Here is a 23,610-nt window from a genome sequence, read left to right as displayed (position 1 = left end):
AGCATGAAGAAAAGATTATTGCAAGTGCATAGAAAAGAAAGTGTGGGAAAAGCAGCTGAAGGTGTGACAGAGAGAGAGAGACAGAGAGATTGTGACAGAGAGTGACAGAGAAAGATTGAAAAAAAGACAGTGCACGATATGGAAATCCAAAGAATCATTGATTTATAGTGATAATGGCACCCAAATTGTACCTGGCTGGTTTAGATAAAATAATTGACTTAGGATAGGCATAATTTCCCTGGTCCCTTGTCCTGATATGCTTTGGCGTGGGTCATATTAATGACTATTAGAATATTAATGACTATTAGAATATTAATGACTATTAGAATATTAATGACTATTAGAATATTAATGACTATTAGAATATTAATGACTATTAGAATATTAATGACTATTAGAATATTAATGACTATTAGAATATTAATGACTATTAGAATATTAATGACTATTAGAATATTAATGACTATTAGAATATTAATGATATTACGGATTGCATAAGCATCGAACAATTGATGTCAACCAAATTACATTGACCTATTTCCTTTGGGAATGATTATTGCTGATAGGACAGCAAAAATGTGCAGACCACTGATGTCCGATTATGAGCGTATGCGTGAATGGTTGTCTGTCTTCTTGTGTTTTTTTATTGGCTGGCCACCAAGATATAATCAATCGGTTAGATATCAAGGTGGAAAAGGAGTTGGACATTTTAAATTGATTTCTGAAATCGCCAATAAGCCCTTTTCAGGGATAGCGGCGAAGGATTTGGAAATTTGAAATAGATTTATGAAATCGTCAATAAGCCCTTTCTAGGGATGGTGGCGACAAATTATGGAAAAAATATTTCGTCAAATGAAACTTTTTGATGAAAATGCTGCAGCAGTACTCCAAATGTGAAACTTGACTGGAGTAACAAATAACCTACTCTGCAAAATGGGGAATTTGGGGGCACTGAAAAAGAAAAAGAAAAAAAATTCTTTAAGGAAACGCATTGAATTTGAGTTAGCAGAAGGAGACTGTGCTTCTCAACAGGAAACTGACCAACGGTGGTGCCAGGAGCCTGGTTGCTCAACCTACAGTATAAAGAAGAAGCACTACCAACGACATAAAGTGGAAAAGTCCATAACAAGTGTTGCTGACCAACCAGCAGACATGAAAATAGCCGAGAGGGGGATGTGGATCCACCTTTTGCACTGTAAGAAGGTTCTCTCAGTTGAAACGTTTGAGGAGACCAGATAAAGAGAAACTACAATCGGAAACAGAAGGAGCCACTCAACACAAGAATGGCCTCTATGCAAACAAGCCATGCGTTCCACAATTATTGTTTGAAGTAATTGCCAAATTGAGCCATGGGAGGAGCCATGTCTCAAAGGGGAGTTGATCAGTATAGTACAACAAACAATGCATTTCCCAGAGGTCTCCAAACCTACTTAAAAATAAATTTGCAGAAACTCACCTGCTGTAGACACAACTCTCAAGGCAATGAACGACCCAAGCGCGGAACAACACAGACGGACATATTCCTTCGAGGTTCTGAACATGGATTTCATCGAGCTGAACCAAGGTGGCCTATACAGGTACTGTCTGGTGGTCATCGACCAAGTGGGTTGAGATATGCCCATCCAAGAAAGCTGACGCCAGGGCAGTCGCAAAAACCATATGCAAAAGGATCATTCCAAGCCATGGAATATCACGAGTCATTTGGAGTGATGATGGTGCTCGCTTCGTGAGCCGCATGATGCAAGCTATGGGATGGCATCTTGGAATCGACCCGAGGCATCATTGCGCCTGCCGCCACAAAGTGCTGGACTCATTTAAAGAACCAATGGAATAGTAAGACTCAGACTGGTGGTGGAGGAGACAGGAGAAACATATTCTCTCACTCAGTGGTTATGCAAAATGTTCCAAGAAAGAACTGTGATAAATGCAAATGATCTGCCGACATCTTCTCGGTCTCCCACACAGGAGGTCCTGTCCCCAGGCGACCTGGTACTCGTCAAGGTGATAAAAAGAAAGTGCTGGGCATCTCCAAGTTGGGACGGACCTCACTGTGTGATTTTGACCGCTAACTTCACCAAGTTGGGCACTGATGAACAAGTGTTGGACCTCACGACCATGATCCAGTGTGGGGCTCGGATGTCCCCCTCAAACACAAACACTGGTCAGTCTCCTCCAAAATCCTGATGGCTCTGTTCCCCTGGGTGGGAGCGGCAAGGAACACCCTGCGTCTGGAGACCATTGACTGCAGGTTCCAGGCCTGTGTCGGCGCGTCAGTCCGGCTGCAGCAAGGGCGAGAGGCCCGGGTAGCCGCCATGGCCCAGGTGATTGTCCAGGGCCGCCCTGCTCTTGATGGAGTATTCGCCCAGCAGGGAGGTGTGTGTCCCGTGGTGGGAGACTCATGCTGCGCCTTCATCCCTGCCGGCGCGTCCTGCTCTGTCCATGATGCCCTGCAGGCTATGAGGAACATGCAGAGAGCGCTGTGACCGGAGATCCGGTTCCACAACGAGGATGGCTTGACTGGTTCCTCTCAGGCTCATGGACACCGACTCTTTTGAAAGCCTTAGTACCATTTGTAACTGTTATTGCTCTCGTGCTTGTTATCCTAATTTGTTGTTTACCCTGCTCAGCTTTGATCAAATGTACCATTAATGCCACAGTCGAAGGTACCATGATTGTTGAAACCCAGCTAATGCTAACTCGTATACACATGCAACAATCCATATCCCCATCTGACCCTGATGTTGTGCTACTGTCTGACACTGAATAATATGTCTTTCCTATTCTGAGACACCAGACCATGAGGCGATCGTCCCAAGCGGAAGGTCAAGGGAGCAATTTTCCCTCCACTGCGTGAGGGTTTTTGCCCCCTTCTGGTCGGTCTAAACTCCAGTTTGAAGTAATTCGTGAAGAATTTCTTTCAAAAGTAGCGTCGGTAATGAATGATGTTTTGATGTTTTATAGTCACAGCAGGAGGGAATTGTGGGATAGACTGGCCAGTTGGCTTAATAATTGTTTGTTCATGTTGCGCCATGTGGCCAAACTTGCTTTACAAATTGTTTGTTAAGATCGTAAAATGTAAGATAGACTGGCCAAACTGGTTTTACAATTGTTTGTTAAGATTGTGGAATGTAAGATAGGCTAACTAGCTGCCTTTGCAATTGTTTGCTTGTATTGTGCGATGTGGCAAACTCGGTTTGCAATTGTTTCTTCGCATCGTGCAATGTAAGATAGGCTGCGAGAGTTTGTGTGAGCTATAAAAATTCTGTATTTACATACAACTTAGCCCTGCAAATGTCTAACCATATCAGCCTAAAGTTTTGTTTACATAAACTTTGTCCTACATCGCTGTCTTAGAAATATTACCCTGTTTTCCTATATAAAGACTGACCCACTGTTCATTCGGGGAGAGAGTTGCAAGGACAACAGACTGTGAGCGGTTCACAGCTGTTCGAGCTCTCTCCCCATCCGGCAGTCCGGTAATAAACCTAGTTCCTATTAAATTGATCTCGCTCTTTCATAACCCGTTCCTGAAGTTGTATTTCAGATCTATCAGAAGTCACCAGCTGTAGTCACTCTTAATCACTCACAATAAGTTGAGAGGCCATGCTATGAAGCTCATTTCACTGGCATAACTTTCTAAGTCACCAAAATTGTTAATTCGTGTTGCTGTATGTATATTTTTGACCCAGCAGATTTGATCACTTTTTCTGTTAACCCATAATAAAGTCATAAAAGAACCAAACTTCATGAATGTTTTTGTGACGAAGTATCTGTTCCAATCACTCGATCAGAGAAAAATCGGAGTTGTAGAAATAATTGGAAACTCAAGAGAGCCATGACATTATGTTCTTCACAAGTGTATGTAAACTTTTGACTACAACTGTATGTGTATATGTATATTATAACAAGGTCATGTACTGCCCCCACTGTACATATTTCTAAATACAAGTACCTACTACAATGTGCTGCCAATTTTTTATATTTTCTATTTTATCCTCGCGTTTAAAGTAGTAGCCATTTGGAGATCACGCAGAACAGTACGTGACAGAAGAAATAGAGAAAATAAAGTAGTAGTAACAGTAAGTACTACTGTAATGAAATTTTAAATCCAGAAATCCTACTCCAGAAAATTTACACCAGCATAGTAACCGTTGAGATTAATCTATGAATTAAGTCTCAGCAAATCATTTTGAATATATATTTCCTAAAATAATGGGAAATTATTTAAAATTAAACTAGAAGTAAAAGTGTTCCATGGCATTTTCAGGTATTGTTCTCTAAGCCCTCTAGTCTGTCCAAGGCACTTAGAATTTCACATAAGTTTTCTAGTGTTGTTTTTTCTCAGTGTCAGACATCCATCCCCAGCTTTGATAAATTACATTGTATTTAGAAATATATCCAGCGGGGGGCAGTACATGCCCTTGTTATTCCTAAATGAATGTTATCTGTAACGGGCCGTACATGGCCCGCGGGCCGAGGTTGAAAAACGTACACACACGATACGGGGACGGGGCGAGCGCGCGAATCCCGATTCGGCGAAACGTCCGTTCCGCGAACTGTCCGTCGGCGCAACGTCTTTCGGCGAATCGTCCAAGCACCATTTTACACAGTGTCGTGGTTGCAATTTTGTTAGTCTCACAGCCAAGCTTTAGATGATTGGTGAAGAGCTTCAGAGACGGGAGTTCACAAATGTTAATTGGTATTGACTTCCAGGTATGTGCAGTGCGGACAGAGAAGGTGCTTTGGCTGAAAGCACTCTTTTTGAAGGGAACTACACAGCCACCTCTAGAGCCAGCCCTTGTTGGAATTTTTTTTACAAATTCTTGCAGTGGAGGAGGGGCTTGGTGTTGGAAGATTTTTTAGACTGTTGGCATCTGCATATTTAACAGTATTTGTTGGAATAATGATTCAAACCTTTTAAATCATTATTAGTAATATTTAATTAAAAAAGGAAAAACATCTTTCAACAAACTCTGCCTACAACTTGCAAGGAGATGCAATGCGACGCCGTCTTAGTCCACAGTGCATTCTGACGAGCTGCATACTCTTCGGTACATTTAGCGGCACATAACCAAAACATTCAAAGGTAATCTGATTTAAACAATTGCCATTGAAAGAAAAACACCTGCGTAAGAATTTGCAGTATGAGCATAATAATTTCTTTATAAGGTAAACTGCCGGTGTCCCAGACAAAACAATTTATGAGTCCTTCGTAGATCTCCCAGTAAACAGTCCTTGGAGGGTGAGGTGTTATGTCAACAAGCTGGAGCCAGCAGGGTGACCTCGAGTTTGTCCCAGTCTTATACAAAAGTAATTAAAATGCCTTATTACTTATTAAAAATGCTTACAACACATATAGAATATTCCATAATAATTCTAACATTCCCTCCTTTTACTATATGTTTGTTATTCATTTTATGACAAATTCAAAATGAGAGGGATATCACCGTTGGCTGTTTTAATTTTACCCGCTTAGGCTCTACTCGTTCGGCAGGTCTGAAAAGCAGAACACAAGATCATTTTCGTCCAATCCATCCTCGTAATTACCATGCTCCTGGAATTCACTGTTAGTGTCAGCAGTAGGAGATATAATTCATGCAATTTGGAATTTGTAGGGGCAATCGCAGTGGTTATAAGTCGGCTCATCAAAGATCTTAAGCAGGGAATAATACAACACCCACATAATGTCAAAATCGTAGCAAAAAGGGCTACCACAAATTAGGCCAAATCATTATTAGTGAGGCCACAAATCTGTCAGCGGACATTATTCTACTCCAGGATGCTTTTTCATCTTGCGGTTTAGGGTCTGCAGGCCATCGTTGGCCCTGGTGTGGGACCCAGTGGGGGGCGTGTTGTTGAGTGCAACATTTTCAAACGTTGCATACGCCCCCTGCTCCTTCAAGAAGCATTTCAACCGCTGCACGATCCTGGAACGCCGTCAGACTAGTGGCTGCCAGTTGTTCCTTTATCGCCACAAATCCCTGTTCAGTATAATTTCCAAGTTTTTGGACATTGTAATGCAGGTAATTTATCCAATCAACATTTTTGTTTGGAGTAATTAAAAGAAAAATATACTCCCAACCTGCTGCGATCTGATTAGCCAACTTATACTCATCATCAATGTATGTCGGATCCCCCTCTCTCCATGCGACGCCGTCGCGAGGGGCCCGCCATCATACCGGATTTCTGTGCAGCCAATTGTATCTCCTCTACTGTAGATGGAAAAACACACTGGTAATAGCAGTGAGACCAAGGCACAAAGTCCTGCTGTCATTTTGGCAGGAGTCGTATAATTTGTTTTGACCCCACCACCACCATAGGTCAGAACGTGGAATCAGGGGTGCAGTCTGTTTTAGGACGTGGGCACACCACGTCACATTTATCGCTCCCAGTGCCGGACCGTGCCCTGTGAGGACTAAGCAGGTAAAATGATTAAACGCGACATGTGTTGAAAAGTTAGGCTTGTCCTTTGCTGCCGTTGTAACTGGGTAGACATTATTCCATTTCATACATTTTGGGCTTACATCTTTTGTCATTATCTCCTTTACACACTCGGCAGAAATGTCGAAAGATGCTTACCAAGAGGATAGTCGTCAACCGATCAGAAAACAGGCGCTGCTGAGAAATAGTCCGGCCTGGAAAAGGGATTCTCGCCGTGCACGGTCACTCCAGATATTAAACCGCAGCGTCTGGATTCCCTATCGGTTTGTTGACCCCGGCTACTCGAAGGACCAAATGTTGGAATAATGATTCAAACCTTTTAAATCATTATTAGTAATATTTAATTAAAAAAGGAAAAACATCTTTCAACAAACTCTGCCTACAACTTGCAAGGAGATGCAATGCGACGCCGTCTTAGTCCACAGTGCATTCTGACGAGCTGCATACTCTTCGGTACATTTAGCGGCACATAACCAAAACATTCAAAGGTAATCTGATTTAAACAATTGCCATTGAAAGAAAAACACCTGCGTAAGAATTTGCAGTATGAGCATAATAATTTCTTTATAAGGTAAACTGCCGGTGTCCCAGACAAAACAATTTATGAGTCCTTCGTAGATCTCCCAGTAAACAGTCCTTGGAGGGTGAGGTGTTATGTCAACAAGCTGGAGCCAGCAGGGTGACCTCGAGTTTGTCCCAGTCTTATACAAAAGTAATTAAAATGCCTTATTACTTATTAAAAATGCTTACAACACATATAGAATATTCCATAATAATTCTAACAGTATTGTTCCAGTTCAGGCGTTTGTCTTTTAATATCTGACAGTGGTGGTCTGTTTTTTGCTTTCTGTCAAATTCTTTCAAAGCCTGCTTGTAAATGGTTTCAATTTGTTTTAGTGTTGTTTTGTAGGCCGATGACCAACTTGTTAGGTAGTAAGTCATGTGTGATATGATCATTGTGTCAAAATATAATTTTGCTGAGACAGGTGTTAGATTGTTTCTAATGAACCGAAAATTAGACAAATTTAATTTAATTTTAATCAGCATGTTTTTTATTCGTCATTTTAAGGCTAGTTGGGAGCAATGTTCCCTCTAATTTTTTGATTGTCTGGGCAGAAAGACAACCTCCCTGAGCACACTGAGTACCAGTGTGAGCAACATCATCATTGCTCGCTATGGGCACACACCAGTAGAACACCTGCCATGAGCAGGTGCATGTCGGGGTACCTTGCTTGCTATATTTTTTATGGTTAAAAGGCGGACGGGTGAAAGGGGAATGCACGTGCGCATATCATGCTTGACAATATTAGCAATTGACGATGCTGTTTTCCTCTACTACTGGCAACAGAAACGTTCCGGATTACAGCCTAAATGGGTAAAACGAGATCGTTTTTCCCGTACAAAGGTTGTTATACAGCGTACACAATTTGATATGATCAAAAAACGTATATCTTGACGGGTGTCTATTAGCCATAAATGATCTAGTCCTAATAAAATGTAATGATTCATATCTGTGGATAAAATATCTAAATAAATGACACTAGAATCTGCACAAATCTGACTTCAAGTTGACCTCATTTTTCACATCTGTCCTTCTCACTTCTCATTCTGCTTCAAATGACTTTTCTGCTGAATGTGTCACTCAAGATAGTCAAGCGTCCATTTATGTGCAATATTTTTCCATCGGAAAACTCGCTTACAACTTAAGCTTCGCTGTATGTTTTGCAGAGACATTTCTTTTGATTTTGATTTATTTCATAAGGGATAGCACATGTTCATGAACATACATATGTAAATATGTAAGATTGCAGCCAAGGGGTAATTTCCATCTATAGTCCATCGTGTAAATTGAAGACAAACGTTGACACATACCACACACACACACTGAAACACACACAGACGCACACTTGGCAAAGTTTTCGACAGTTCTCACCCAATTTCAACGCTTGTTCTTCTATTTGCTGCGACAGCCATTCCATCTTAGAAGAACCGCATTTCTTTTTTACTTTGACTAGTTTGGCCATGATAAAGGCTTGGCAGCAGCTCCACTGAGTTGTTGGCTATATGCTAACCTGCGAAATGAACTCATGCCGCGGAAGTAAACACACGCGACGTGACCCGAACCACATCATATCATTGGCTGGACACGGTGTTTGTCAGTTTTTGATTTTGTGCGCTGCATATGTTTGCCGTGCGCAGAGAACGCGAGAGTAGTGCGCAATTGCGCACGCGCGCAGCCTCGAGGGAACATTGGTTGGGAGTTGTTGGAGTAATCATTATTATAAATGTGTTTGCAATGAATATAAAGCCTTATAATATACATGCTTACTATATTAATCAATATATTTGCTTATTAGGAATAGTAATGCTCATCCTAAATGTGTAACTATATTAAACAATATATATATATATATGTGTTGATCGCTTTCAACGAAGACAAACGCTTACGCCAAGGTCGCTCTCCAGGACAGCTGGGTCCAGCGAGAGATACGAGTTCGCAAAGACATAAAACAATACACTAAGTTCTTGCTCCGAGGACTGAGTACTGGAAGATACACCTCAACCCTTTCCCCCAGATGCAAGTTCGCAATGAAGATCTGTGAAGGACGCTTAAATTGTTGTTGGGTCAGCGGATGGCTATCAAGCATATTGTTTTAATTTGTGACGCTAGTTTGACGCTAGGTTTGCTTGATTATAGAATTGTTTTGTTTCTTGCTTACGCAATTGGATCGAGTCGATAACCTTGTAATTGTTTTGGTTTGAGGCCTTAAATGGGCAGGACATAATGCCACTCGTTAGAATAATCTTGATCGGCCGAGCGGCGGGATGTATTCTCTTCTTGCAAGAATTAAATGGTGAGATGTGACTACAGATGCCTTTTTTATTGAAAGCTGAATTGGAAAAACCTAAGGATAAACGTACAATTGGATGAAACTAACATTTGGTCCTTCGAGCCTGTGGTCAAGATACCGAAGCAGAATCCAGGTCGCTCCCGTTCGATATCTGGAAAGACCGTGCACGGCGCTTAAATACCCTTTTCCGGGCTGGATAACTCGAAGGAGCGCCTGGGTTCTCGACGGTTTCGACGACTAACCCTCTGAAAGAGACATCTGGGGTCATATCTGGTAAGTCCACGTGAATGTCTGCGTTTGTTGACGGGTTCCAAATGCGCGAAGGGGCATTGCACGTGAGGTCCATTTTTTAAAATGAGACTCGCGTCCAGGGGACTGCGACACGCGTCCAGGGGACTGCGTTAAAAACCCTGGGTATACTAGTCGCTGCCAGGTAAAAAGAGACAGAGCTGGAGTCTATAAAACTAGGGGCAGTTCGGGGTGTCCTGTGCCGTGGTCCGGAAAGGTACAAATATAACTCTGACAGTATATCAAGCTAGGGTATACATTTGTGTTGCGTGTGTTACGTGTTGCGTGTGTTACGTATGTCCTTCCGCGGAAAAGAAATTTGCTAACTGATAACTGCGACGACGATCCGAAACAGTGTCCGCCGTTTAAAGATGAAATTTGTTGAAAATCAAAGCGCTACAAGGGTTAAACACCTAAATTTATGGATAAACAAATATGGGTTTGCTGGCCAGCTTAAATATGCATGAAATATTAAAACCTGCAGGATAAAATACGCACTAAGCATAGAAGTAATCTATATATAATATGTGAAGGGAGACACAAGCGACACGGCTTGTTCCACAGATACTAATTATTGTTTTTGATGACGAGGCGGGGAAAGGCAAAACGTGCTGTTTTGTAAATGATAGCGGTCCTCGGCTGGTTGATAGGAGCGAGGCGATGGGCTGTTTTATTCTAAAAACAAGACAGGCCTGCTCAAAATGATTTGAATGAGGATGTTGAGCTAAATTTTAAACCAGAGATCACATTCTTTGTGAATGAATTCAATTGGAATTTTTTGTATGATGTTGAAAGTTGTAAAACGGCAATTAAAATGGTTATTTCCAAGTGCTAGGCATGCTTTGTTAATAGTAACTAAATGTACTGTCAATGTACTGGAATGAAATGGCTTATTGTGGCTTATCCTGGCTTCGTTCCCGTCTGCTAGCGGAAATATTTTGGTTAACAGAAATACAAAACGGCAAATTAAATGTTTAGCGGGCTTGCCAAAACTGCGTTTTTGTCATATTCTAAACTTGCCAAATAATGCGTTGATTGCGGGGGAAGCGCTCTGTTTTGGTGCGGCTGATTTGACGGTGTTGACATTATAATACAGTATAGTATGCGCGCGGACCGCACAAGCGACTAAAATTTTTGGGGGACCCCTTCCGTGGAGAATATTACAATTATTGGCCTTGGGGGTGCTGAAGCAAACTTGAGGGCAGAAATGGGTTTTGCTATGATATAGTTGTGCTTGCAGCATATTGTGATTATGGGGTCTTGGCAAACTATGGTGATATAGTTGGATATCGGGAGAGTAATTAATTTGGTGTAATTAATTTAGTCTTCTCTAAAAAGCGTTGTAATTGTACACAGGAGGTGAAACATTGTGCGCAGAAAGAAAAAGAGGTCGCTTAGGAATGTCAACATTGATAAGCTGCTTCTGCAGCGAGCGTGAAGGTCACAGTCAGCGGGTAAGGGCGCGCTTCCGTTTAAACATTTCAGAATAAGAACAATCATGGTCTGCAAGGGATGCAGGGTTCCGCAATTATCTTCGCATTTATTTTTGGGAGTTAATCAGAAATGGCTTTCGAGGTGATAGAAAATCTGTTTGGCAAAGATTGATTTGGTAAAAGCTTTGGAATTGGGAATAATACTATTATTATTATTTTATTTTTTTTGTTTTGTGAAGTTCAAAGGGCTCTTGATTGAAGAGAGCTAGTTTTGGAGGATAAAACGATATTATTACAGTTTTTGAATGGTTGGTTTGTTCAAAATACTTCAATATAGGTGATTGGCTGGTTAAAGAAAAATGAATGGAATTTTGTTTTTGTTTTTTTACAATATTATGGCATATTGGTTACAATTTGTGGGTCCTTTATTAAGCATTGAAAATTGTAATTAGGAAATGCCTAGTAAAAGGTGGATTTCTCTAATTTAATTGTAGATTTTTCTTGTGGTAAACAGGTAGCTATAAGAAATGGCTCTTATCTTAAGTAAACATAGTATGGGGTGATTTGCAATTTATGTCTTAGGTATTAAGAGTTATTTGGTTGTTAAAGAGATCAGACATGAATTTAACAATGCAGAAATGGCATGAGAAATTTCGTGGCATTCGTCCAAATTATTAGGTAAATTGAACCTGGCTGGGGTAGATAAGATAATTGATTTAGGATAGGCATAGTTTCCCTGGAAGAAACATGGAGCGTCTTTAGGTGCACAAAAGACTTTCCCTGTTTGGCCTGAAGGGGGATATGCTTTGGTATAGGTCATATTGATGACTATTGGGACGTTACTGCCTATTGCTTTAGGGGCATACAAATTAAGAATTTAGCCAAAACTTACTGCATTGCAATTATGGGGTTAATACACCTAAATGTTACGGTGATAACGATTGGCAATAACAAGCTTAGATAAAGGGGAATATCTACAACAAATTCTGGTAGGGCCTTCCATGGTGTGAAACAAGTGAAATAATGTCTATGTTTTAGAAATAACATCTCCAAATTATAAAATATCAACCTTGGAGAAATGCTTTAAGTAGATGGGTTGACTAGAATGGGCAAAATTCGATATTATTAAAAGGGGGTGTAACTTAATGCAGAACATGGAGATAAAGTTTTTACAAACGGTTAAATAAAAGGGGGTGTGTGTGTTTCAATGTGTCACAACTTTTCCGTTATTGCATTATTGGCGAATAGATAGTTAATCACAGCCACTCGCTTGGCAGTCTACATGCTGACTGCCTGGGGTAAGGGGCGGTGGCAATTGAACAAATTTCTATTTTTAGATATGTGGCATGTGGATCTAATACATTAATTATCTAGTTTCTTCAGGCATCAAATTTGCGGTTCGAGGATCTACTAATGCGGAGTGGATCCAGACCTTCCGGAGTGTGGAGTATTCCTGGTGTCCTCAAGAATTCGTAGGTTTTCTCTGGGTACTCCAGTTTTACTCCAACAAACCAAAATTATGGATGATTGGGGGAGCACTCAAACCAAATTCCTTGATTATGAGTGCGAGCGTGGATGAGTGTCTGTCTTTTGTGTTTTAATTGGCTGGCCACCAAGATATATCAATATTCTAATATCAAGGTGGAATATTTCTGAAATCGCTGATAAGCCTTTCGAGGACGGCGGTGGCAGAGTAGGACAGAAACAAAAAAGGAAAAGAATTTCGCCAAATGAAATTTTTGATTTCTGCAATGGGAAATTTTGGGAACCTGGGGGACTAAACAAAAACAAAAGACTTATCTGGGAGGGCTGCCATTTTGAGTCATGGTAAATTTCATGCCTCAAAAAAAAAAGGGGGAGGTTATATATATTCAATCTATATGCAGATATATGGCAAAAACACGGGCGATTCCCCCTTATGTCAAGCTACAAAAGCTACATATCCATTTCAAAGGATACACATGGATTTTATAGAATATGTGTGGTACATAACAGTCCTAAAACAGATTGGGGAAACCTTGTTGCAGAAACTGGTCTAGATTGGCAAGCTTGGATGACACACCCGTGCGAAAAAACCATCAGGCCTTCGATAAAATTAAACCATATGGTGGGGGCATTACAAATCATTATTCAGACTGACAAATTAACTTGTGGATCCTTGTCTGACGTTTTTCCTGAGTCCATGGGCAGGTGGAGAAGACTCTTTTTACAAAAAATCTACAATTGTGTCTCAACAACAATGTCTATGGAGACGGTAGGAAAGTCGTCAGAGATGGAAACACCCGGATCCGCCATAGTAAAATTAAAATCTGAAATGACCAGAGAATTCATTTCTGCAACGGGGAGTTCCCAAACGGGAGGCGGTAAGAAAAATAAAAAATTGGTTACTGTTGATGGAAAATGCAGCTAATACTATAAATCAAACCTGGATAACATGTATTGTGCCCCGCCCTCTCTTACGAGCAGTACCCGCGCAAATTACTCCTGATTGTGTAATGGAGATAATGACAAATGAAAATGTAAGCTTTTAAATCATTTTACCTGCTTAAAACCTTACAGGGCATGGTCTGAAGCTGGAGGCGATAAATGAGACGTGGTGTGCCCACGTCCTAAAACCGACTACACCCTGGTACCACGTTCTGACCTATGGTGGTGGTGGGGTCAAAACAAATTATACGACTCCTGCCAAAATGACAGCAGGACTTTGTGCCTTGGTCTCACTGCTATTACCAGTGTCTGTTTTTCCATCTACAGTAGAGGAGATACAATTGCCTGCACAGAAATCCGGTATGATGGCGGGCCCCTCGCGACGGCGTCGATCGGCATAGAGAGAGGGTGATCTGACATACATTGATGCGATTGGCATCCACGGGGCGTACCAGATGAGTATAAGTTGGCTAATCAGATCGCAGCAGGTTGGGAGTATATTTTTCTTTTAATTACTCCAAACAAAAATGTTGATTGGATAAATTACCTGCATTACAATGTCCAAAAACTTGGAAATTATACTGAACAGGGATTTGTGGCGATAAAGGAACAACTGGCAGCCACTAGTCTGATGGCGTTCCAGGATCGTGCACTGGTTGAAATGCTTCTTGAAGGAGCAGGGGGCGTATGCCTAATTTTGTTGCATTTTCCGTAGCCCTTTTTGCTACAATTTTGACATTATGTGGGTGTTGTATTATTCCCTGCTTAAGATCTTTGATAAGCCGACTTATAACCACTGCAATTGCCCCTACAAATTCCAAATTGCATGAATTATATCCCCTACTGATGAAAAAATGGCGAAAATGATTTTGTTTTCTGCTTTCAGACCTGCCGAACGAGTAGGGCCTAAGCGGGTAAAATTAAAACAGCCAACGGAGATATCCCTCTCTTCTTGGATTTGCCATAAAATAAATAACGAACATATAATAAAAAAGGGGGGAATGTTGGGTTCATTCTGGGATGTTACTATATGTTCATTTGGAATTAATGGAATAAAGCTGAAAGGAAGTTTTATTAAGGGGATCATGTGCAAATTTATAATATAGGGGGGAATGTTGGAGTAATCATTATTATAAATGTGTTTGCAATGAATATAAAGCCTTATAATATACATGCTTACTATATTAATCAATATATTTGCTTATTAGGAATAGTAATGCTCATCCTAAATGTGTAACTATATTAAACAATATATATATATATGTGTTGATCGCTTTCAACGAAGACAAACGCTTACGCCAAGGTCGCTCTCCAGGACAGCTGGGTCCAGCGAGAGATACGAGTTCGCAAAGACATAAAACAATACACTAAGTTCTTGCTCCGAGGACTGAGTACTGGAAGATACACCTCAACCCTTTCCCCCAGATGCAAGTTCGCAATGAAGATCTGTGAAGGACGCTTAAATTGTTGTTGGGTCAGCGGATGGCTATCAAGCATATTGTTTTAATTTGTGACGCTAGTTTGACGCTAGGTTTGCTTGATTATAGAATTGTTTTGTTTCTTGCTTACGCAATTGGATCGAGTCGATAACCTTGTAATTGTTTTGGTTTGAGGCCTTAAATGGGCAGGACATAATGCCACTCGTTAGAATAATCTTGATCGGCCGAGCGGCGGGATGTATTCTCTTCTTGCAAGAATTAAATGGTGAGATGTGACTACAGATGCCTTTTTTATTGAAAGCTGAATTGGAAAAACCTAAGGATAAACGTACAATTGGATGAACCCAACAGGAGTCAAGAGTGATTCCTAGGTATTTAAATTATTTGAATATGTTGATTGTTGTCGTTGGACAAAAATGTTGGGGTCGCTGTTATTTGTCGCTCTTTTTGAGAAGTAAATGCAGAAAGTCTTAGATATGTTTAAATGTAGTTGAGATTTTTCAAGCCAGTTATTGACGCTCGTCATTGCATCTGAGTTCCTGTGCAGCATGTTTTTTGTCTCCTGCATGGACATGTAGGCAGGTATCATCGGCATACATTTGGTAGGTGACAGTTGAAGGACAGCAGCTTGGCAGATCATTTATGTAGAGACTAAAGAGCAGTGGGCCTAGCACGGATCCCAGCAGTACCCCGAGACTGTTATTCCACAAAGTTAATTTTGTGTTTTTTATCCTGACACACTGATTGTACTGTAAAGTAATTGCATTTCCTATGATTCAATTCAATTTTGTGTGCTTGGTGAGAAATTAAAATTACATAGTTTAGTCAGCAGTATCTGGTGATTGATGGTGTCAAATTCCTTTTTGAGGTCAAAATGCTGATGGAAATAAAGGATAGACCACCCTACCATGCTGTTTTTGACTCCTCTTTCAAGTTAATACGTTCTTTGACTTAGAACTAGTGGCTTTTACTGGAGTTCTTAAATGGGAATGAACACGCACAGAACCTTGAGAATTAAGGAGTGTTAGCGTGTTTAGCGCCTCGGCCTCACTGTGTTCAAATCCAGGCGGGACCACCTGTGTGGAGTTTACATATTCTCCCCGGGGCCTGCTTGGGTTTTACTCCGGGTACTCTGGTTTCCTCCCACATTCAAAAGACATGCCTGGTAGGCTGAGTGGACACTCTAAATTGCCCCTAGGTATGAGTGTGAGTGTGAATAGTTGTTTGTCTCCTTGTGCCCTGCAATTGGCTGGCCATTAATTCAGAGTGTCCCCCGCCTTGTGCCCGACGGCAGATGGGATAGGCTCCAGCACCCCCTGCGACCCTAATGACGATGATGCAGTTCGGAAAATGAGATGAGATCATATATATATATATATATATATAAGTGGCCGTCAGGGCCTTCAAGGCCTTCTCTGCTGGCCTAAGAAATATCTGAATCATATACTTATTATTCCAAATGGTCTGTTAGCTTTCATTGCTTTTCCCCCTGGTTGCACTGCTTCCAGATGTGTGTTTTCATATTGAAGCATTTAACCAATCACATTTCAGTCATTATTTGTTGTCAGATCAGATCTGCCTCAAAGCCTTCACAATCAGTTCTGCGGGGTCTGCTGCATTAAACAAGACTGTTGCTTTTAACCAATCAGATTTTGAGTTGGCAACCCCACAATGATTTTTCATAGGTGTTAGCATTTTGCTGGCTGGGATACGTCATTGCTTTCACCAACTATGATTGGCTAGTAGGCGGGCCAAAGCCATATGAGGCAGACGGAGATCGCAAACTCCACCCACAATACCGGAAATATGACAGGACAGGCTCGACTTTCATCATTAGCTTCGATGGCAATAGAAAAGAAGGAAAGAAGAAAGGAGGATGTGTACAGTTAAAAAGAAATTTTGGTGAGTATAATATGGCTATTGTGAAATATGAATTGTATTCTTATATTTAATCTTGCACCCTTCTGCACTCTTATGAATTAAAGTCACTAGAATAGAATTTTTACTGACACCTACAGGTCAAGGCCTGTCATCACTTTGTATATAACACACCCCTTTCCACTTCCCGCCTAAAGTTTGTCTCCGCCTAACTTCTATTAAATACCATCACCGACCGAGCGGATGGCGTATCTGGTTGGGGGACCTCGACGTGGATGCGAGCTCTGTCCGTCCGCTCCCCCCTTCTTAGGAAGGGTGGGGGCTAGCCAAGAACAAAGAAAGCGGAGCGGGCAGCGGCCATTTTGAGAGCGGTCAGGATGGGGCCTCCCTCCCAGATAACCTCCATCGGCCGGGAGTCAAAAACTACCACGTGTTTTGCTGCTTCCTCTGTATGAAGATTATTGTCGAAGCAATCCAGCTTTGACATTTTGGTGCCGAGAACCTGAGATTCTTCTCTGCTTTCCGGCCACGGCAGATCGACAGAAGGATGGATGGCTTGACGTCGGCTACTCCAGCCTTGAGAGAGGGCGATCTGGCCCGCTGGCCCGGGAACAGATTACGAATTATCCTTTCGTACCGAGGAGGCACCAAAAAACGGTAAGGCACTTTTTAAAATTAATTTGTAGAATCCAACCCAGCATAAGGCCCCGTTTCCCTTCGAGGAAGGGAAATGCTCCATTCGTCGGAAAAAGAAAAAAAAGTTGCGTATACTCTTCCCTGTGTGTCGGGGAGGCTTCTCTCGGTGTGTCGGATTGATGTATAAAAGTATACAGCAGGATAAAAGGCTGTGTGTCGGCCTATCTGCCTGAAAAGCAGACATAGGAGGAGGTCGCACCTCCCCGCCAAGGGACTTCGAGGGTTGTGTTAAAAATATAGAAGAAAAATATTGTTTTACTGTGCCAAGAGAATGAAAGAGCTCAATATAAAGAAAAAATATATAGAATAATAACTATAAAACTTGCAAGTAATCTTCATAAGGAGAAATTCAAACCAGAGCACTAGTGACACGCTCGTAAATCACAACGTTTGCCGCGCAAAACAAGAGTATAAACAACTACTTAGGCGGATAAATAAGATAGTAAATTAAACGAGACATCCCTAGAGAAGGTGAGTAAACACCGCCGTAAATAAAAAGTCATAAATGCGTTATGGGAATAGCAGAATATGCAAATATAATTATTTTTAAGAAAAATAAAACATCTTCAAACAAAAGAAAAGTTTCCAAAATGGGATTGAAAAGCAGCAAAGAAGTCCCAACCGACATGAAGTTTATGCTTAAACATTTTCCTGATAATTGCACTTATATGGAAAAGTGGAGGAAGAATAAGGAGTGGGATGGGAGACTGTTGTAAGAGCCATTACAGGCCATAAAGTGGAAATTGCAAGTGGAGAAAGCTATTGAAAGTGGAAAAAGGAGAAGGTATGTAGAGAGCTTCAAGATATTCAGGTTTGGATCGTCCAGGCCCAATTAAGGCATAAGATAAAAAAAATGTTAAGAAAATTAAACAAGCTGAACAAAAAACAAGTATGACAGCTTTGATTGATATTAGACCTCAAGAAACACTGGCCCCCTCCTCAGCCCCCGCTCCGGAGACAGACCGTACTAGGCTCCACTCGCAAGACAGGAGCACGAGGGGGGAGGCCTGGAATGCAAGATATCTCACATTCCACACAATGAAGCAGGGAGGAGCAGTGATGAAGAGACAGAGGCAGAGAAAGAGGGGAAGAGAGTTGGAGACAGAAAATTGACAATGTAACATATCGGTGACAAAATATGGGTCCTCTAATAAATACTGAAATTTATCATTAGGAAATTATTAAGAAATTTGCTAAGTAGAAGGTTAGTTTCTCTAAATTTTAATTGTGGTAAGAGTGAGCTACAAAAATGGCTCTTATATTAAATAAACACAAGCTTGGAGCAGAATAGCAATTCAACAAGTGCACTTTAGCTATTTTAGCAAAAAGAGAGTGAATTGCGATTTAGACTTATGTATTAAGAATTATCCAAAGTATTAGGTAAATTGTACCTGACAAGTTTAGATAAAATAATTAATTTAGGATAGGCATAATTTCCCTGAGATGCAATAAACATCATGAGATGTCATCAGTGCATGGATTATATTTCATTGTTTTGCCCATCAACAGATGAAATATGCTTTAGCGTGAGTCATATTAATAACGATTAGATTAGAATATCACGGATCGCCTAAGAATCAAACAATTGATGCCAACCAAACAACATTGACCTATTTCCTTTTAGAATGACTTGCCATGACACAGCGAAAGGTGGTTAGCTACCAAGAAGCCCCAGGACTGGGGATGGCGCTCTTCACCAGTGATAAAAAAAATTGCAGACCACTGATGTCTGAAAATGAGTGTGAGCGTGAATGGTTGTTTGTCCCTTTTGTGTTTCTAATTGGCCAACCACCAAGATATATAATCAATCAGATATCAAGGTGGAAAACGATTTAGAAATTTGAAATCAATTTTTGATGAAAATTATGGAAAATTGTTTAGTCCAATGAATTTTTTGGTGAAAAAAGCAGCAGAGCTCAAACGTGAAACTTGAAGTGGAGAAACAAATCTGCTATGCAAAATTTAGGAGCACTGAGAAAAACAAAAAACAAAGACAGTGCTTGATACGAAATTCCAAAGTACTATTGATTTATTGTGATAATGGCATCCAAATTGTGTTAACAGAATAATTGACTGAATTGAAAAAAGGTTCCATATTTCGTTATGAATCATTGCGCCTACATAACGAGGTCAACCGGACAACAAAATATGGACATCCTATTTAGTAGACCATACCAAACGCCATTATTCACTACACGATTGGAACTAGAGGATGAGGCTAATCTGGCTATCTGCATAAAAGAAAAAACTTTAAAGGAACACACTGAATTTGGGTTAGCAGGAGGAGACTGTGCTTCCCAACAGAAAACAGACTGGACCAATGGCGGTCCCGGGAGCCTGGGTGCTCAACACAAGTGTTCCTGACCAACCAGCAGACATGAAAATAGCGGGATCCATCTTGTGCACTGTAAGCAGGTTCTCTCAGTTGAAACGATAAGGAGACAGGTAAGATAAACTTTTTGACGTAATCAGACAAAATGGCAAGCACTCCAATATTGATTGGAAAGATTATTGCTCAGGGAGCAATGCTGTAAGCCATAAGGAACTTTTTATATTGGTTTTATTGTCTCCATAAAAAAGTGAAAGCGTTTCAATTGAGACTAAACCTTCTTACAGATAGTTAAAGTAAACAATTGAGACTAGATCTTCTTACAGATTTTTAAAGTAAACAATTAGAGAGAAAATAAACTACAATGGATAGAAATGTTACTAGTATTTAATTGTATGCCTGACTATTGAAAAATATTGATTAAGAAAGTTTTATAGGAGATGATTGACAAACTCCAAAGACAATGGAATGTTACATTTGATAAAAAAAACTACTAGATTGGGATATTTTGAATTTCAAACAACTGAGTTTAATATGCAACGCGATACACATTGTTAAATGAATTGGGACTTGATTAGTATGCATTTTATAAGTAATGAGTTTTAATTGCTTTAAAGGATACAATTATGCTAAAATATTAACCTTGACAAACAAGGAGTGATTACAATTTAGTGGGTTCAATTATATTCAGAATTATAAATGTGTGCATTTTGTTTCTGGATATTAAGAAATAAACGTGGCCATTTCAATGACCCATAAAACTTGTAAAATGCCATCTTTTTTTTCCTGTTGGTTTTAAGGAACTACCTTAATTCTGACTCTTCAGCCCTGGTAGGGAAACTTCAAGAGGACACCTTGTCCCGGTCCAAGGGTGACTTTGTCCAATTCCACCGTAGATTCTTCCTCCATTTTGGGATCCGTGGACAACGTGACAACAAAAACTGAGTCGATCTAAAAAACGGTATTAATTAATATGCAAAACATTGCACCACAGAAGGAAAAGATGCATGGAGACATGAAGACACAGAACAGTCTGCAGACGAACTGTACACAGCTAAAGGCCTACCGTGCCTACCAAAAATTTATTCCAAAATTGAGCCATAAATGTCTCAACAGGGAGGATAATATGATGGACATCGAAATACCTACTTTTAAATTTTTTGGTAGGAACTGTTTAATTTGTTACAGGTATAATGTGCAAGGTAACCTCAGGTCCAAACCAGGACAACGTCCAAAACCCATTTGAAATTATGCACATGGATTTTATTGATGTGTAAAGAATATGGGATCTCCAGAATCATCTGAGGTGACAATGGAGCTCATTTTGCAAACAGCATAGTGCAAAAGATGGCAAAACACCTAAGTAGAGCGAACAAATGGTACAATAAAACCAAGGCTTAAGAAAACCATGGGGGAGATAAATAAGCCATGGCCAGAATGCCTAACACTGGCCAAAACGTATATGAAGATAGTACCAACTAGCTCGGGATTAACACATTTTTGAGATAGTTCATGGAAGACCATTCCAACTTCCTCTATGGGAAGATGAACCATGACGAGAGACTAAGGAAGGAGAGAAACTTATCCAAAGAACATGTAAGCTGCCGTGATCCTTTTGTCTATCTTGCAGGAGGTGGTGAAGCCAGGTGACTGGATCCTGATCCGAGTCATAAAAGGAAGTCCTGGTTCTCTCCACGATGGGAAGACCCATTCGTGGCCCAACTCACCAACCTCCACAGCAGCAAAGATCACTGAAAAGTCAAAGTCAATTCACCAACCTCAGGTCAAGGTAGTTCGAGACACAGGTGACTCTTGAGTAGACTGTAAGTCGGACGGTGTCAAAACCCTTGTCCGTGAAAAACTCATCTGATGTCTACTCACCTGCCACGAGCACTCCTCACTTAACCCTGACCTCCCATAGACTTTGCACCTCTATACAGAAGCCACAGTGAAAGCTGTTGCCACCCACATCACAGTGACTGGACTGTCAGTGACAACCTGGGCGTGTCTGAACGCCCCACCCACAGAGACTCAAGCTGGAAAACAAGATGATGACATACTCCTATCACAGAGGAGAGTGAAGTGGTATGGAAAGAACAATCTGGAGAACTACTATGAAGAAGATGTGTGGTATAATTTCATGGTGTTCCAGAAAAAAATGATTGTTGCGAATCAAAGTTGTTATGTGTGTAGCCGTATACCCATTTCCACAGATCCTGACATCCTGAATTCACTGGGTCTAGGCGTCACATTTAAATCTGCAGTGGTGCAGATGGTCTAAGATGCATTCCTTTTAAGGAGAGTGAACATAACAGTAAGAGATCAAAATCATTGCAAAATCAGTGCAATTCAAACCACGTGATTCAATCTGGGGCGATGATGTTCCTGTTGACCAAAGGTTGTGGTCCACCCCTCCAGAAAATCATGTGTAAAGACATTAAGCTGTTACATGAGTGTTCATTAACCAAACTGTCAAGGCCCTACAGGGTATAGCAGATGATTTAAAAGCCTTTAGGGAAGTTACAGGACCGATAGTCCTGGATCTGATAACAGCCAAAGATGGAGATGTGTGTGCCATGATGGGAGAACACTGCTGCACCTTCATCCCAGATGAAACCAGTACATTACTCGTGCCGTAGCTGAAATAAAGGCCCTAGTCAACACCATGGCCCAGGATCATTCAGCCGTAGGTGTATCATTGTGGTCGTGGTTAATAACCGGGTCATGATTCTCAATTCTGTTTAAAATTGCAACCTTGCGGTTTTTGTTACTGTTCTGTGTTTCTTCTGTGTGTAATCCCCTGTATGAAAGTTATGATTCAAAACACAATCCAGCACACGCTAGTAGGTTATAGTGACACAGTATCACCGCATGACAGACCATACTGGAGATTCTCGCATTCTTTCAAAGCGTGTGACGAGTCCTCTATGCAAATGTACTTGTCTTGATTTAAAAATTGGGTTCGCTCATTAAGAGGGACGTAGAGGAATTTTTACCACTGAATACATCATTTCTCGCCTCTGCCTTGACATGTGATTTTGTTATTTTCCATACCCTGTTGAGTAACTGTCAATGATATTTGTATTCTAGAACCTGGAGGGGAGGGATACAAATTGATATGTTTAATGAAAATTCTTTCAAGTCACAACAGGGGGGAAATGTGAAATATGAATTGTATTCTTATATTTAATCTTGCACCCTTCTGCACTCTTATGAATTTAAAGTCACTAGAATAGAATTTTTACTGACACCTACAGGTCAAGGCCTGTCATCACTTTGTATATAACACACCCCTTTCGTGTTCCCGCCTAAAGTTTGTCTCCGCCTAACTTCTATTAAATACCATCACCGACCGAGCGGACGGCGTATCTGGTTGGGGGACCTCGACGTGGACGCTAGCTCTGTCCGTCCGCTCCCCCCCTTCTTAGGAAGGGTGGGGGCTAGCCAAGAACAAAGAAAGTGGAGTGGGCAGCGGCCATTTTGAGAGCGGTCAGGATGGGGCCACCCTCCCAGATAACCTCCATCGGCCGGGAGTCAAAAACTACCATGTGTTTTGCTGCTTCCTCTGTATGAAGATTATTGTCGAGGCAATCCAGCTTTGACAGCTATATTCCTAAATAATATTTCAATTGTGGGCCCGGTTCTGATATCTGAAAAGCTCCAGTGTTTGTATTTAATCACTAAATGCTGCTAGGATGTGGATTTTACCCCAGTTTATTTTTTGCCGTTTCACCATTGACGTCCATCGCTGTGTTTTCCCGAGGGAATCACCCCCCTGGCCTGGTTGTAATGTCTCAAAAGCTCCAGTATTTGTATTTAATCAATAA

General features: G+C 40.9%; 1 protein-coding gene across 1 annotated transcript in view; it reads left to right on the top strand.

Moving 5' to 3' along the window:
• Window positions 1–23,610, top strand: part of LOC144070585 (hatching enzyme 1.2-like) — a 57,215-nt gene that overhangs the window by 1,931 nt on the left and 31,674 nt on the right. The window contains exons 1-2 of the mRNA XM_077594976.1: window positions 1–17,207; window positions 17,294–17,415. The exon at window positions 1–17,207 is cut by the window's left edge and continues 1,931 nt beyond it. Coding sequence (XP_077451102.1) covers window positions 17,136–17,207; window positions 17,294–17,415 — 194 coding nt within the window. The 5' untranslated portion in view covers window positions 1–17,135. The remainder of the gene's footprint in view (window positions 17,208–17,293; window positions 17,416–23,610) is intronic.

Source organism: Stigmatopora argus, chromosome 2, assembly GCF_051989625.1.
Source record: "Stigmatopora argus isolate UIUO_Sarg chromosome 2, RoL_Sarg_1.0, whole genome shotgun sequence".
Classification (NCBI taxonomy): domain Eukaryota; kingdom Metazoa; phylum Chordata; class Actinopteri; order Syngnathiformes; family Syngnathidae; genus Stigmatopora; species Stigmatopora argus.
The sequence above is the reverse complement of the archived record's forward strand: the minus strand, read 5'-3'. Positions and strand labels throughout refer to the sequence as shown.